The 16,183-nt window shown below is 42.0% G+C and overlaps 1 protein-coding gene across 2 annotated transcripts in view; it reads left to right on the forward strand.

Moving 5' to 3' along the window:
* Positions 1-15,363, forward strand: part of NGLY1 (N-glycanase 1) — a 55,265-nt gene extending 39,902 nt beyond the window's left edge. The window contains exons 8-12 of one of the 2 annotated variants that reach the window (XM_043893538.1): positions 1,381-1,491; positions 3,140-3,304; positions 7,867-8,052; positions 13,898-14,075; positions 14,446-15,363. In XM_043893538.1, coding sequence (XP_043749473.1) covers positions 1,381-1,491; positions 3,140-3,304; positions 7,867-8,052; positions 13,898-14,075; positions 14,446-14,621 — 816 coding nt within the window. In that variant the 3' untranslated portion in view covers positions 14,622-15,363. The remainder of the gene's footprint in view (positions 1-1,380; positions 1,492-3,139; positions 3,305-7,866; positions 8,053-13,897; positions 14,076-14,445) is intronic. The other variant, XM_043893539.1, reaches the window with a different exon arrangement.
* Positions 15,364-16,183: the final 820 nt, after the last annotated feature.

Below are 16,183 nucleotides of genomic sequence, written 5' to 3' on the forward strand. Positions count from 1 at the left end.
TGTGTTCTCATGTATCAATAGTTTATCCTTTTCATTGCTGAGCAGTGTTCCACTGTATGAATGTACCATGCTTTGTTTATCCATTTGCCTGTTGATGGACATTTGTGTTTTTTCCAGTTTTTTACTATTTCCAGTGCAGCCGCTATTGTCTTTATATGACAACATAAAGGCACAAGTCTTTGAATGAGCATAGCTTTCTTTTCTCTTTGGTAAATGCCTACAAGAGGAATGACTAAATCACATGGTGAAAGTGAAAGGTGCTCAGTCGTGTCCAACTCCTTGTGACCCCACGGTCTATAGCCTGCCAGGCTCCTCTACCCATGGGATTCTCCAGGCAAGAACACTGGAGTGGGTTGTCATGACTAACTTTTTAAGAAGTTAGCTCAACTATTTTCCAAAGGAGTGGTGCCATCTTTATATTCTCACCAGCACTATGTGAGGATTCCCAATTTCTCCATACTCTTGCTGGCAGTATGGTCTGACTTTTTCTTGTCCCTTTTAATAGATGTGCAGTGACTTCATTTGCATTTCCTCAAGGATGAATACTGAGCAGCTTTTTATGGACTTGTTTGTCATCCATTTCTCCTCTTTACCCATTTTTTTTTTTTTTTAATTGGGTGGTTCATTTTCTTATTCTTGGGTTTTGAGAGTTCTTCATATATTCTGAATACAAGTCCTTTTTCAAATAAGAGCTTTGCAGAGATTTTCTCTGTGTTTGTCTTGTCTTTTTAATTCTATTAATGATTTTTGAAGAGAAGAAATCGAAAAAGTTCAGTTTATCGATTTGTCCTTTTGTGGATCTTGCTTTTTGATGTTACATGTAAGAGATGTTTGCCTGTCCCAAGCCACAAGGATTTTCTCCTAAGTTTTCTTCTGGAAGTTTTATGCTTTTAGTTTTACATTTGCGTCTGTGATCCATTTTGGGTTAACTTTTATGTATAGTCCAAGGTGTGAATTGAAATTCATTATTTTGCATATGGATAATGAATTGTTATAGCACCATTTGTTGAAAAAAATTTTCTTGTGTACTGAATTATATTTGCACCTTTGCCAAGAAACAGTTCTATAATGTTTATATTTATCATTTAGATAATTCAGTACAATAAAATGGAATTTTATTTTTTGAATTTATGAGATCAGCTTTGTAGATAAATTCTGATAGCTAATTGTTGGGAAAATTTTACCTCCTAATCAATCTTCCTTGGATGTGTACCAGTTAGAATATGAGTAAAAAGCATGTTTGATTTTTTCTACAGATTCAAAAATTTTAATGAAAAGATTAGCATTTAAAAATTTTAAGAATTACATGCATTCTAGGTGTTTAGCAAATTAATGTTGATGGTTGTAATCTTGTTAAATATTTGTGTCTTGTAATTCAAGGTGGTTGATGTCACTTGGCGATATTCTTGTAAACATGAAGAGGTAATCTCTAGAAGAACTGAAATTAAAGAGGAATTACTTAGAGAAACTATTAATGGACTTAATAAGCAGGTATGTGATGGGTGTTTGTCATTTTTGAGAGGACATTTGAAATTTTTTATATAATCAAGAATAGCCATTTTTTAACCCATTGCAGTTCTTTAAGTAGTATGCAAACAAAAATATTTAAATATGTTAAATGTCTTTTTTCATTAAACTTTTGAGGACTCATTTTAAATATTGTGGGTGGGTGTTTTTTTGTTTGTTTTGGGGTTTTTTTGCCTTAAATTGTCACATCTGAAAGTGGGGGAAAAAAATTCAATTCAATATATGTAATACTTGACATAAAAAATATTTTGCCTTGGATGTCCCTGGAGGTCCAGTGGTTGAAGACTCTGCTAATGCAGAGGGCATGGCCTCAATGCCCATGTTCCCTGGTCAGGGAGCTGAGATCCCACATGCTGCCAGGGGCAACCAAATAAGTAAAAGTCTTTACCAATCCTCCTGTTTAAAAAAAATATATATATATATATATATATATAGCGCCTTATTTTTCTAAGTGTCACTTGAATATTATTACGTGCGATTATCCTTACGTGTATCTACATGGAGAAATTTCTGAAAGAAGGCACAGGAAATTGTTAACTATGCTTATTTGTGAGGAGAACTAGGGGTCCAAGAGGGAAGTTTCTGCTTTGATTTTATACTCCTTTTGTGTACTGAAATTTTTTTTACTATATGTTTGTGTATTATTAGTATTTTTCATGATTTGAAAAACAACTAAGTTTGCACCTGGCAGGCAGTTAGAACAGGCAGATCACCTTACAGTGGTTGAGATCCACGGTGGGTCTCCTCCTACTTGGACTTCTGCCATGCCCCTACTATGCAGCCTTTCTGAGTGCCTCAGCTGAATCCCTGGAGTGTTTGCTGGAGCCCAGAGAGGGCCTGGACTCGGGGGCCGGCTCCCAGCGCTGACGGCGCTGCTGTGTCCGTGCCCGGCGTCTCAGCCCACCCGCCTCTGGGAGCGTGGCTCCCCGTGCCGCTTGGTAGGCGGCAGGTGCCTGGCAGGGAGTTCAGTTTGCCTGTTTGCTTCTTCTCTTGGGCGACCATGGTAGCTTTTTGTTGCATTCAAACAGGTGTAATGTGTGTGTGTGGTCCCCTGCTTTCCTCATCTTCTCAGCAGGACAGCTGGTCTTACTCAGAAACAGAAACTTCTGCCTCTGTTTAAAATCTGGGCCAATAGAGGACATGGAAGGGCTTCCCAGGTGGCGCAGTGGTAAAGAATCCACTTGCCAGTGCAGGAGATGCAAGAGACCATGGGTTCAATCCCTGAATCAGAAAGATGCCCTGGAGCAGGAAATGGCAACTCGCTCTAGTGTTCTTGCCTAGGAAATGCCTTGGACGGAAGATCCTGGTGCGCTCCAGTCTATGAGGTCACAAAGAGTCAGACGTGACTGAGCACACACACATGCACACATATGCAAAGGGTGTGGAAAACTGGATATGGGTGCTAAATGATTTCTCAGCATGAAAGTTACAAAATCATCTTAACTTTCCACAGTGTCGTTTTTATTTTCCAAATAATTGTATGTATGAAAATAAAGTTGGTTAGTTGGACGTTGTTAAAATATAAATGTGTTAATTATAGTCATGCTTACAGATGGACCCCTACATTCTTTTAATCTTTAGTGACTTTTTTGTTTTTAAACCTGAATTACAGAGGCAAGTATCTTTGTCAGAAAACAGAAGGAAAGAACTTCTTCAGAGGATCATTGTGGAACTTGTTGAATTTATATCTCCCAAAAGCCCTAAGCCTGGAGAACTTGGAGGAAGGACGTCTGGGTCCTTGGCCTGGAGAGTCGCCCGAGGTGAAGCAGGTCCAGAGGTATTTGCTTCATTGCAACCCGATGACGACCTCACTTTCCCACTTCCTGTCCTGTGTGCTTTTCATGCAGCAAACCCACTGACCACTACCTTTCAAGAACTTTGCAGAATAATTGTTACAAAGTGTAAACATTTGAAGAGAGCCAATAGTGGATTGACATAGTATAATTGCACACAGGAGTTAGCAAAGCAGTTAAAATGGGACTTTTTATTGTTACTTTATGTAAATTTCTAGTGCAGTTATAACTTTTACTGAAGTACATGAAAATGCATGAATTATAAGTGCACAGCTTAACAGATTTTCACAAAGTGTTAAACACATAAGCATTAACCAGAATGAGAAATAGACGACCAGTCACCACCTTTCACCTCTAAGTGTGACCTTTATCCTGGTATCTAATATCACTGACTAGTTTTGCCTGTTATTCTGCTTTATGTAAATGGAATCATACAGGATGCACTCTTTTGTGGACAGTTTCTTTCTCTTAACATTATTTAGTGAGATTCATAGTTGTTGCTGCATATTTATAGTACATTTATTGTCATTAATGTATAATATCCCACTGTGTGGATATTCTATAATTTATCCACATCACTATAGGGTATTTAGGTTGTTTCTCAATTTTGGTTTAAAATTGTGCTACTGTGCTGTTGACAATAATACCCAAGATATGGAAGCAGCGTGAGTATCCATCAACAGATGAATGGATAAAGAAGTTGTGTTGTTATACAATGGAATAGTATTCGGCCATTAAAAAATAATGAAATAGTGCCATTTGCAGCAACAATGGATGGATGTACAGACTGTCATACTAAGTAAGTCAAAGTCAGATATTATATGATGTCACTTATATGTGGTATCTGAAAAATAGTACAAATGAATCTGTTTACAAAATAGAAGCATACTTTGCAGACACAGAAAACCGCCGAATGAGTGGTCAGAGGGGAGAGGGGTGGGGGGTGAGTTAGGAGACTGGGAGGCGCACACTGCCCGTTATAAAACAAGCACGCAGCACAGAGCTTGCAGTGTCCCGTGATAATCTACAGGGAGATCCTCTGGAAACAGGTACCGTTTGTGTTTGTGTATGTGCTGGGCTCAGTGGCTTCAGTCGTGGCTGACTCTCTGTGACCCAGGGACTGGGGTCCACCAGGCTCCTCTGTCCATGGGATTTCCCAGGCAGGACGCTGGAGTGGGCTGCCATGCCCTCCTCCAGGGGGTCTTCCCCACCCAGGGATCAACCCACATCTTCTGCGTCTCCTGCATCATAGACAGATTGTTCGCCCACTGAGCCGCCTCGGAAGCCCTGTATGTGTGTAACTGAACCACTTTGCCATACAGCTGAAATCAGCGCAGGGTTGTCAGTCAGCCACCCTGCAGTTTTAAGTGTTGCTGCTGTGAACGCATGCAGACGTGTCTTCAGTGAGCGTTGTGCACGCTCAGGTGGGTGCACACCTGCGGCAGAAGAGCCGGGTCAGAGTGTGAGGACCGGCTGCTTCCAAACCACTTCACACTCTGCCCAGTAATGTTACCTGTTTCTGCCTGTGCTCCTCGTCGCTGTGCCGAGCAGGGGCTGCTCTCTGGCTGTGCCGAGCGGCCTCCTCGCTGTTGAGGCTTCTCTTGCTGCGGGGCACCGGCACTGGGGCGCACGGGCATACTGTCCCGCAGCGTGTGGGGTCTTCCCAGACCCAGGAGGGAGCCAGTGTCCCCTGCATTGCAAGGTGGGTTCTAACCACTGGACCACAAGGGAAGCCCTGTCGTTTGATTTTTATAATGTATTTTTTATCGAAGTTCAGTTGATTTACAGTGTTGTGTTCGTTTCAGGTTTACAACAGAGTGATTCAGTTTTACATATATATTTTTCCCCCGTTTTAAAATTTGCATTTTGATGCTGGATAATGACATTGAATGTCTGTCTTTAAACTTTCAGATATCATCTTTTGTGAAGTCCTGTTCAGTGCTGTGAAAACTTTTTAAAGTACAGTGGGGAACGTAATAGAAATCTGGGCCATTCTGCTAGTGAAAGTGTTCATTTCTTATTACATTCTTGACCACATCTAGTTTTGGCTAGAAATTGTTGTTAGTGTGAGTACTATTACATAGTCAGACTTTCTGAAAATATTATCAGTTAATCTCTCAAAATTAAGTGATGAACAATGGGAATATTAATTCCTAGAGTTAGAGGCTTGCTGAAGGCATTGTGCTCTGTAATGGACATTAAGAAAGTTCTTTGCCCTTAGGGAGCTTAAAGTTGACTCACTAGAAAGCATTTATTATAAACGCCTAAGAAGATAAGTCATGAAAAATGCTTGAAAGGAAAATAACCAAACAAAGTTTTATATCTACTTTTTCCACATTTGCCATTATTACACCTCATTTCTCTAATAAAGGAAGAGTGGTGAATTATCCCTAGTCAACATTGTTTACTTTTAAGTTTATCTCATCATATTTAGCAGGCAGTTAGCAGTGGTGGTTCCGCCATAGAATAACGATCTGAATTCAGCAGATAACTCCAGTCACCGCTGATGCAGTGCACATTACAAGCAGAAATCTAAATGAAGCCAGTGTGAGCAGAGCCAGTGTCATTCACAGCTGTGTTCAGTTTAAAATGTGGGTATTTAGGTCTTCATTTCTTTTTTCTTTTCATGGATGAGTGTGCTTCCTCTTGCATGGCATATAAGTTAATTAAACTTTAAAAACAGGAATTGGGCTATATGCCCAGATTGTTTTCCCTTTTGAAAAATGTTTAAATTTCTCAATTACGGAGATCATTTTAGAGCTGTGAATTTTAAAAGTCATTTTTCTGCTTTGAAATAGATGTTTATTTTAAAAGTCAGTCCTAAAAATTAGGGAACTATATATCTTAAAATCAGCAGGACAAAGAAGGAAACAGAAAGAGTTTTGTCTTAACCTTAAATTTTAAAGCATTAATGAAATATTAATGTTATAAATGATATATTCAGTAACATACATATTTTTCTTTTCCCTTTGTAATTAATTATCCTTTGGTAAAATAGTAGATAATGATACTTAAAAATTTTAGTTCCATCTGGTTTATGGCAGTACTCTGAAATAATCTTTGATAGTGAAATGTCTTTGATAAAGAAGAGAAGAATGGGAAAGTATTGTTACCTGCTAGTATACTAATTCATATTTAGAAAATCACCTTCTAAAAATAATAAACTGATTTTGTTTTTTACATTATCCTTGTGGCAATAATAATTACAGGTTCTAGGGAATTATCTTCTTATTTATACATTTGTAAATACTTTCTGTTTCTAAGATATTTTATATTCTACTTACTAATTCTTGTACATTTGAAGTTTTCACGTTGGTTAATACCTGGTACCCAGTGTTTAACCAAAAAAAAAAAAGCATTACCTACTGTCATAATTCATTAGTAAATGATTCGTTAAAGCAAGACATTGATACAGACTAGAGCAGTGGCTCTCAGCAGTGTGTGATGTTGCCTTCCAGGAGACATTTGGCGGTGTCTGGGGACATTTCTGGTGTCAGAACTGGGATGGGTGGTCCCACTGGCCTCTTGAGGGTGAGACCAGAGAGGCCGCCACACAGGCTGCAGTGCTGGGGCGCCTCCCCACCCCCACCCCCACCCCCGAGAAGGACTGAGCTGACCCGCAGGCGCCTCTGCTCCTGTGTGGGGGGACGGGACGTGGTGTCGGTGCCGTGCAGACGCAGGGTAAATGCACTCAGTGACTTGAGGGATTTAGGCGACTATTTTACATTAAAAGAAACAATTTATTTTGTAAGAGAATGCAAAATTGCTTGCAATTTTAAGGTAAAACATGAGATTTTGTAGTAATTTCACCCGTGCAGACAATCATTTCCAGCTATCCTGTCCTCACTTCTAGCATCAGGAAAGGACACTGATGAAATGACTTTCGGCTGTGGCCTGGAGCAGGAGAAAGAGTCACGTAGCTGGAGAGTAGCAAGCACAGCCTTCCAGATGCACGTGTCAGGGCTCTGAGGCAGAAAGGAGCTGGCTTTGTAAGGAGCTAAAGAAGGAGGGAAACGGTGGGGGGCGTGGCGGCAGCAGGGAAGGGGAGCCTGGGGTCTGGCAGGAGAGGTCGAGGAGGTGGAGCCGTGTGCGGTGCTGGCCACCTTTGTAGGGGCTTAGGGTCTCTGGCAGGAGGTCGGTGCAGCGAGTTTGGCAGGTAAGTGACGTGTGCCAGTTGACGTCCTTAACAGTCGTCGTGATCTGTGTGGAGAGGTGGAGTTGAAAGCTAGGACTCAGCTGTAGGAGACGACGGCTGTGTCCACTTAAAAGGTGGTGACGGTGGTGGGAGTGAATTCATGTTGACGCACAGTCCCCAAAGTGTAAGTCACAGCTGCAGTTTATGTTTCTTGTTTTCTTCTTAGTAATGTCTATTGCTATGTCAGCGCCACACTGATGATGTTTAACCTGTAAGAGAATTTCCAAATTTCCCAACGGCGCCACTACACTTTCCTCTTGAAGGGATGGCTTAACCCCTCTCCACAGCAGTACCTCTTTGTGCACCTGTCTTCTATTATGTTGAAAAACTAATTCTTCTTTTTTTTCCAAGAGTAAAGAAACCCTGTTCATCCCCTCTGAAAATGAGAAGATTTCTAAACAGCTCCACCTTTGCTATAATATTGTAAAAAATTATTATGTCCGAGTTTCAAGTAATAACCAAACCATTTCTGGATGGGAGAATGGTGTATGGAGAATGGAATCCATATTCAGAAAAGTTGAAACAGACTGGAACATGGTAATGTAATGCATGAAACTGTTTAAAATCTTAGTCATTCTTTAAACAAATAGAGATTGGCTTCATTTTTCACCTGGTCTTAATGTACAAACTGATATGAGAATTACGCTTAGTTATCCTTAAACTTGTAAAAGAAGATCCTGCCACCAGTGTTTAATGAAAAGTCCATTAGAAATTTGTGTGTTTGTATCAGGAATGTACCCGTTTTCATCAAAGAGGCCGAATTTAATTCTTTCATGGAAAAAAATCAAGTGTATGAGCAACCATGTAACTAGTTTTTGCATGAATATATGGAGTATATTCTTACCCATTTCCTTTGTGGATATGTATTGATTGCCTGCTAAAAAAGCAAGCTACTAGATACCATAACATTTAGTTCAGCGTCCCAAGAGCTAACCATTCAACATGCTTCCATCTCAACGGATTGTGGCTGGTTGAGCAGCAAGATTGGTTTATTTCTTCTCTGTTTCCTCTAAAATAACGGGAGGAACAGATGCTGGGACCATGGTAGTTCATTACACCAGCTTGTACATTGTTTTCAAATGTTGTCTGTAATAAATAAGAGGCTTTGCTTTTTTTTTTTTTTTTTGAGGCTTTGCTTTTAAACTACCCTCTCCCTTAGAAAAACTCACCAAAAATAAATGCAGAGCTACTCACATGCCCTCGCTAGATCCGACCCTGTTACTGACAGACTTCATGGGAGTGAACGAGCTTACGGGCCTCTTTAACTTGCCAAGTCGGGGGTGCGAAGCTGTGCGCTTGTGAGACACTCGAGTGGATGTAGCGGGAGAGTCACGGATGAGCAGCTGCTGGTGTTGCTGAGCATCTGCACCGTGCTTATCCTTGTAAGGCTAGGCGTTGCCCAGCGTGCACAGGGCGCACACCGATAAGGTCCCTGCTTCCTTCTCTTTTTCCCCACAAGTTTGTCTCCTAAACTTGTCTTGGTGCGCATTTGGACCATCTTTTTGTAATAAGCTAAAAATGATTTATAGGCTTACTCAGATTGTAGATGTAGGAATTTACTTCTTTAGTTAGAGAAGGACATGAGAGAGAAAACAAGATGTAAAGTTTCCAGACGTGTGTATCTGTAATTGTCTAGTTGATGAGCAAGGATGGACTCCTAGAAGATGCTCCTCAGTTGCGGGATTGCTCTGAACAGAAAGCAGGAAGGGACAGACGTGGCTCTTACCAAGGGCTTGTCTGTGCTGGCTCCCACCGCGAGCCCAGCGTGCCGGAGGAACCGCTGTGCGGGGAGCAGAGGTGGTCTGCGGCAGGCTCTTGGTCCTGACCTGCAGTCGTCCACCTGCACGTGAGGGCCAAGGGCCTGCTGTGTCCGTGTGGACATGAGCATACTGGCATGGAAACTCCCGGAGGGAGACACGCCCTGGTTGCGGGAGCTGGGCAGAGAGCGCTCCGTGGAGCCCGGTGCTGAAAGGAGAGGTGTGGTTAGACAGGAGTGGCAGGTGCTTCTAGACCTCTGAGTCGATCTCACAGCCCGGGCGGGTGTGTTGTGTGAGAAAGCTTCTGAGTAAGGTAAATGAGATGTGAAGGCCATTACATGCAGACACGCCTACTTAAATGTATGCCTTCATATGCTTTTATAAGGGGCCCTGTTTTTTTTTTTTTTTTTTAAGCTGAATGAATACATTTCCAGTTCTAAATGAAAAACGCTAGAATTGTAACTGTACTTGTAGAAACGTAACTCAGAGGGAATATGTTGCCATTAAAAGCATGGGTTTTCCACCTGCACCAGTGTTTTCGCTCTGTCCCAGGTTCCCCGTTGGGGACTCTGACTGCACCAGACGCAGGACCCGTCTCCCCCACACCCTCCCTCGCAGTCTCCTCGCGGGGCCGCGGCAGGGCACAGCAGCCCGTCTGTGGGTGTTGAGAAAAGACCTTACCCTCTCCCGGGAGCACAGAGACTCGCTGAATTTTACTGCTTACAAGTATACCGTTCAGCGATGTCTGGATTTGAAAGGAGCATAAAAAGCTAGAGTTTACTGAAGAGTTCACTTTTTAAGGGCACTTTTTAACTGTTCTTAGATGCTCTGTATTTTTGAACAGCTTTATTCTCTTTGCCACTAGAGTCATGTTAGCACTTTTTGATGCAGGACATGATGCCAGGAATTGATGCAGTCATTCAGAATCGGACACTGCTCAGCATTTAGGATTAGTGGTGAATTTCGAGGCAGACCTGCAGCGAGGGTCTGCTTGTGCCAGAAGAAGACACGGGGAGCGGCTGCCGAGACGAGTGAGGGAAGCACTGTGTGAGACGGCGGAGCCGCCGGGTCCCGGAGGGCCTGGCAGGGGAAGGGGGGTCTGCGCCGGCCTTGGAGGCGGCGGACGAGGAGCCTCTCAAGAGTGTGGCGTGAGAAGCTGTATGCAGTGCACGCACCAACCTGAGAGACAGGTGGCAGGTTCAGAGAAGAGGGAGGCGTCGGGAATGTGGGGAAGTGAGGCTGCAGGGGTGAGCGGGTCAGGCCCCAGGGGCTTCGGTGGCCTTGCAGTCATGCAGTAGGAAACCACGCAGGCGTTCAGGCGAGGGAAGCCCATCGTCACACTGGCCATCCAGAGGCTGCGCGTGGAAGCACGGGAAGCGTGGACTAGACAGTGGGAACTGACAGTGTTCATGACGGACCTCAGCGAGAAAACGGAATAACCAGGATTAAGATTGCTGAGCAAGGGCAATGTTCTAGCATTGGAGGAAGACTTGAAATACAGCTGCTCTGCTGGAGATGCAGGCATGACTGACTGCACGGTGAACTCAATTAGAGCTCATTCAGCAGCCTCAGCAGAATGCTGATTTTTAAAAGCATGCTAGAGAACCACTCCCAACAAGAGCAGTACACACCAGACCTCCAGGAAGCCGGAGCGGCGGGCTGACCAGCCTGGCGTGTAGTCATCAGAAAATCATCATGTGAAGGTCTTCACAAGAACGGGAGATGCGGGAGGAAGCTGGCATGCATATTGTTCTCGGTCTTGAAAGCAGTGGTCACGGCTTTCCGTCACTGGTTCCGTCAGGGTGCCTCGTGAGCAGCACGGCTTGACCCCACGCCGTCGATCTCGCCCCTCTTCGCAGGCGGTCGTGTGCTTCTGTCCTCACAGGTGCTGGAGCGGGGCCAGGGGCCTCACCTGTGAGTTTAAAAGGCCAGCACACAGACAGGAGTCTGAAACAGGCAGCAGTTACAAAAGTGCTTTTTTTCCCCCTTTAGAGCAAATAGTTGACTAAGAGGTTATAAAGTGTTTTTTTCTTCTAAATAAATTATAATTACTAGTTCTGTTGGTTTTACACATAGACTGGACCACAATTGGAGGTTTATATAAATCCTGTTGTTTTTGGTTTCAAATTACCAAACTGAGTATACTGTATATAGTAACATCCTACCACCTCTAAAAATGCTGAGTTAAATAAGTTGGCTAAAATGCTACAGATAGAATATATTGTGCAAAAAAGATGACATGAATTTTCAATAGAAATAGGACCTGTTTTATCTCCATTTGCTCTTCCTTTAACCTAAGGGAACTTTTATTTGCTCACAGTGTGTTATTTAATATAGTTGATTTATTTAAGCATTTAAGAGTTCAGTGATGAATTCCATCTTACCCTTTAACTTTTTAGAGTCATTAAAAACTGATGCCTTTAGAACTGAAAAATGTGAGTCTTAGAAAAAGCAATTCTCAGACAGGTTCAATAGCTATCAGAAACCTTTTGTGACAGTTAAAACAGTTCTGGCCCAGACCCACCTGATACAATGAAGGCAGTCTTGGGGGCAACTTGAAATTTGAGGTTAACCTGACTTCAGCCTATCCTGTTTTATATGCCTACACTTTTATGGGGGGCATTTGAAGCTACTGAGCTCTGAAAACACACAGGACGTAGAAGACACACAGAAGTAAGATCACTTTCCCCCAGTCTTTTCATTTCTTTCCACCACCTTCTAGTAACCCCTCTGTTTGGCTCATTTTTTTCAGATGACCCCATTTACTAACCTCTGTTTTGGAGGAGTAGTTAAGTCATGGATAACCCATAGGGGCCCGGTTGTTCAGCAGAGGTGAACGTCTGGCCCCCAGGAGCACAGGTGCAGCCCTGAGCCCAGTTCCCCCTGCAGACAGCTGCAGAGGGGATGCGGTGGCCACCCGCAGGCCAAGGTCCTGGAGTCGGGCAGGCGGCAGCGCCCACGCCCAGGTCTGCCGTGCAGAACAGCGGTAGGCCGGTGTGCGTTTCTGGTCTCAGGAGGTTACGTGGTTTTCCTTGGAGACTGATTGTTTAATGATTTTATCATCGCCAGCTCGCTGATTCTGAAAACTCAAATTAGCTGACAAATTTAACCTGGAAGAAAACTATAGGTTGCCAAATAGAATGAATTATTGATAACGTGCTGGCAGTGATTGACTTCTTACTTGATGACTGAAAACTGGAATAGTACGGACTTAGATGGCAGCTGTGTTTCTTGTGGTACTTCCAGCTGTTTGCCCCTGAGAAGTAGATTAGATGTTTCTGAAAGAGTGCATGTTTGTGCAGGTTTCTGGTACAAATAAATACTGTTTATTAAACTCTGTAAATCCAGAACCTATGCCCCAGAGAGTTTATGATTTGGTTAAGTTACCTAATACAAGTAAATCTGAAATGAAATAGTTATAGTTGGGTCACAGAGTGTTGGCAGTTCAAGGCGGGATGAAATTCTGGATGAAATTCTGGCATGAAAGCCAAGAGTTTGACTATAATGTGAGAGGCAGGCACTTGCTGTGAGTTCTAGACCAGGCAAGTGATATGAAGGAAGTGGCATTTTAAAAGCGTTAATTACAGCATACTAACACATATATAGGGAATTTAGAAAGATGGTAATGATAACCCTATATGCAAAACAGAAAAAGAGACACAGAAGTACAGAACAGACTTTTGAACTCTGTGGGACAAGGTGAGGGTGGGATGTTTCGAAAGAACAGCATGTATATTATCTATAGTGAAACAGATCACCAGCCCAGGTGGGATGCATGAGACAAGTACTCGGGCCTGGTGCACTGGGAAGACCCAGAGGAATCGGGTGGAGAGGGAGGTGGGAGGGGGGATCGGGATGGGGAATACATGTAACTCCATGGCTAATTCATGTCAATGTATGACAAAACCCACTGAAATGTTGTGAAGTAATTAGCCTCCAACTAATAAAAAATAAAATAAAAAATAAATAAATAAAAGTGTTAATTAGGCAGTTGCAGAAAAATGAGAAAAAAGTCATGACCATATTGACAAGTGCCATATAATTAAAGAAAGAGGTTTTTGGTTTTTTTTTCCTCCAAGACTTATAATGTCTAGATTTTTGTGTGGGGAATTTGGACACTGGGCATAAATGATGAAAGAGATTCTCAGGGTGAGTGGACATCCGTTTTCGTACCAACATTTGCAGAGTGTAGATGAACCTGTGAGAGCAGATAGACTGGAGGCTTCGGTGACCCTGGATGCCTCCACTGGGATGTTAGTCAGGGCGCTGATGGTGGAGGCCCGGGGAGTGTCCTGTTCAGAGAGGCACGAGAGGAGCATGGACATGACCTTTTTAACCAGACCATTACTTTAGCAGTGACCGAGGTATTTCTTGGTTTATAGGGTGTGGCCCATCTCATTCTAGGAAAGCTTATCTGAAAAGCCGGGCTTAGAAAAGAAGATAAATTAAGGAATAATTGCATTTAAGAGGACTCTTCATTTTCATCCAGATTCATCATGCAGTGGGGAAAAATGAGGTTTTTAATAACCAGTTGTTCATAGCACACGTGACAGACTCTTGATGATCTGTGCTCTTACGCTGGTTGATTATTTCTGACAGCCCCTTTTATCCCTCCCTCTTTACAGGTGTATTTAGCCCGCAAGGAAGGATCATCTTATGCTTACATTTCCTGGAAGTTTGAATGTGGGTCAGCTGGCCTAAAAGTAGATAGTATTTCCGTTCGGACAAGTAGTCAGACCTTTGAGACTGGAGCAGTGCAGTGGAAGCTGAGATCTGACACTGCACAAGTGGCACTGACGGGCGGTAAGCGTCTGCCTGGGGAGCTAATCACGAAGGGTGTGCTTAATGCTCTGGGGAGTAGTTGTACTTATTTGAAATGTAGTTAAGGGTTTTTCTTACCCTGGAGTCATTCATACTATTACAGTAAAAAAAAAAAAGTTTCAGTTAAAACCTGTAGTTTGAGCTCATATAATAAAAGGGCTTATGTTTCTTATTGTGAAGCACAAATGGAAGGAGAAAAATCATTTCTTTTTCAGAGGACATATTTCCTCCATAAAGAATAATTTGTATTTATTTTTTTAAGAGTTGATTTTTACCTATAAGGTAGTTATATAAAATGCATTCTCTGTGTTCTTATCAAAAGCAAAGTGTTAATTTTTTTTTCCTCCAATAGATAAAACTCTTCGCTCCTATCACGATTTTTCTGGGGCCACTGAAGTTATCCTGGAAGCAGAATTAAGCAGAGGAGATGGTGTTGTTGCTTGGCAACACACCCAGCTGTTTAGACAAAGCTTAAACGACCATGAAGAAAATTGTTTGGAGATAATTATAAAATTCAGTGACCTTTGAGAACCTGAACGTTACAGAGAAGCTGGCAACAGTCAAGGACGTAGCTTGTTCTAAAGTAGTCTGTTGGTGCCGTGCATGCTTAGTTGGCGGTCTGCTCTCCTCTGGTAGCACGTTTCCCTGTTGGCTATCCATCATGTAACCCTCATGAAAATATATCTTTATACCATGGACCATGATGAAACCTCGAATTAAAAGCTCCTTTCCATATGTGACTCTGATTTGGAGTGAAATCTTACTGCCCCGCTATGAGAATTTAACTTAAAAATTGTAATTGTGGCTTTAAAAGTAAAGTGAAGGTATTCATGACTAAATACTGTTCAGGATTATGGTGAAATCTTCAGCTAATAATACTAATTTGACAGTTTCTGATCAGCCTTTAATTTTTCCATAAGTAGCTAAAATAGATTTCCTAAGATCTTAAATTTTTAATAAATGTGAACATGTATCTCATGTTATAATGCATGAAAATTTTTATGATTGTAAATATGTAGGCATTTAAGAAATAAATTATTTTGCGTTACATCTTTTTAGTGGTTACTTTGGCTAAATAAAAATCTTAAGTATGCTAAACATTGAAAACCACTTGAATAGCCAAGAATTATGAAAACAACATTGCATAAATTCAAAGATACATTACAAATCCATGGTATGTGGACACTTCTGAGAATGCTTTACTGTTGAGTTTATTTTTGAGTATTTTTATCTACCTCATTGAATAAAATGTTTTTTCTTGACTTTGAAACTATGTAACTGTATTATTCCATACAATGTATCCATACAATGTATCAAGAGTTTTCATGCTGTGTTGGGTGTAACTTCTCCAGTTAAACTTAGTGAACATGTGTGAAGTGTTTGTGTGCAAGAGCCCTGTGGGGGAGCCGTGTGGGGGTGGTGAGAAAGATGACCCCTGCAGCCCCAACCCCCAGAGGCCTGTGTTGACAGTCTGCAGAGGGGTTGCCCAGCTCTCCCGGCCAGAAAAGTACGTTCTCAGACTTTCAAACCCAGTGTATCCCAGTAACGTGTTTACAAGCATTATAAAATACCTACCGAAATTCTGAAACAATGGTATTACATTTTGTTTTTAATTATAGTCAAACTCTGTTGAGGATCACTTTCTTGCTAAAAACTTACATTTAAAAGAAAAATAGCTTGTACCTCTAAATTTATTAATATGTCTTGAATATTAGAAATTTTTCTGGAACTCTCAAACTCTGAAGTTAATCACAGATCATGGAGTGGCCAAATAGGTAAAACTGGGCAGACTTGACTCCCACCTATCTTGTGAAGTGTCTGGTTTCAGCGCAGTGAACATTTGGGTGGTAAATGGACCAACACTCCTCGTGAGAAAAACGAGTGGGACAAGCAGTCTCATAAAGATGCTTGCTCCTTGAAAGAAAAGCTATGACAAACCTAGACAATATGTTAAAAAGCAGAGACATCACTTTGCCAGCAAAGGTCCATCTAGTCAAAGCTGTGGTTTTTCCATTAGGCATGTGTGGATGTGAGAGTTGGGCCATAAAGAAAGCTGAATGCTGAAGAATTGATGCTTTTGAACTGTTGTG

Source organism: Cervus elaphus, chromosome 32, assembly GCF_910594005.1.
Source record: "Cervus elaphus chromosome 32, mCerEla1.1, whole genome shotgun sequence".
Lineage (NCBI taxonomy): Eukaryota > Metazoa > Chordata > Mammalia > Artiodactyla > Cervidae > Cervus > Cervus elaphus.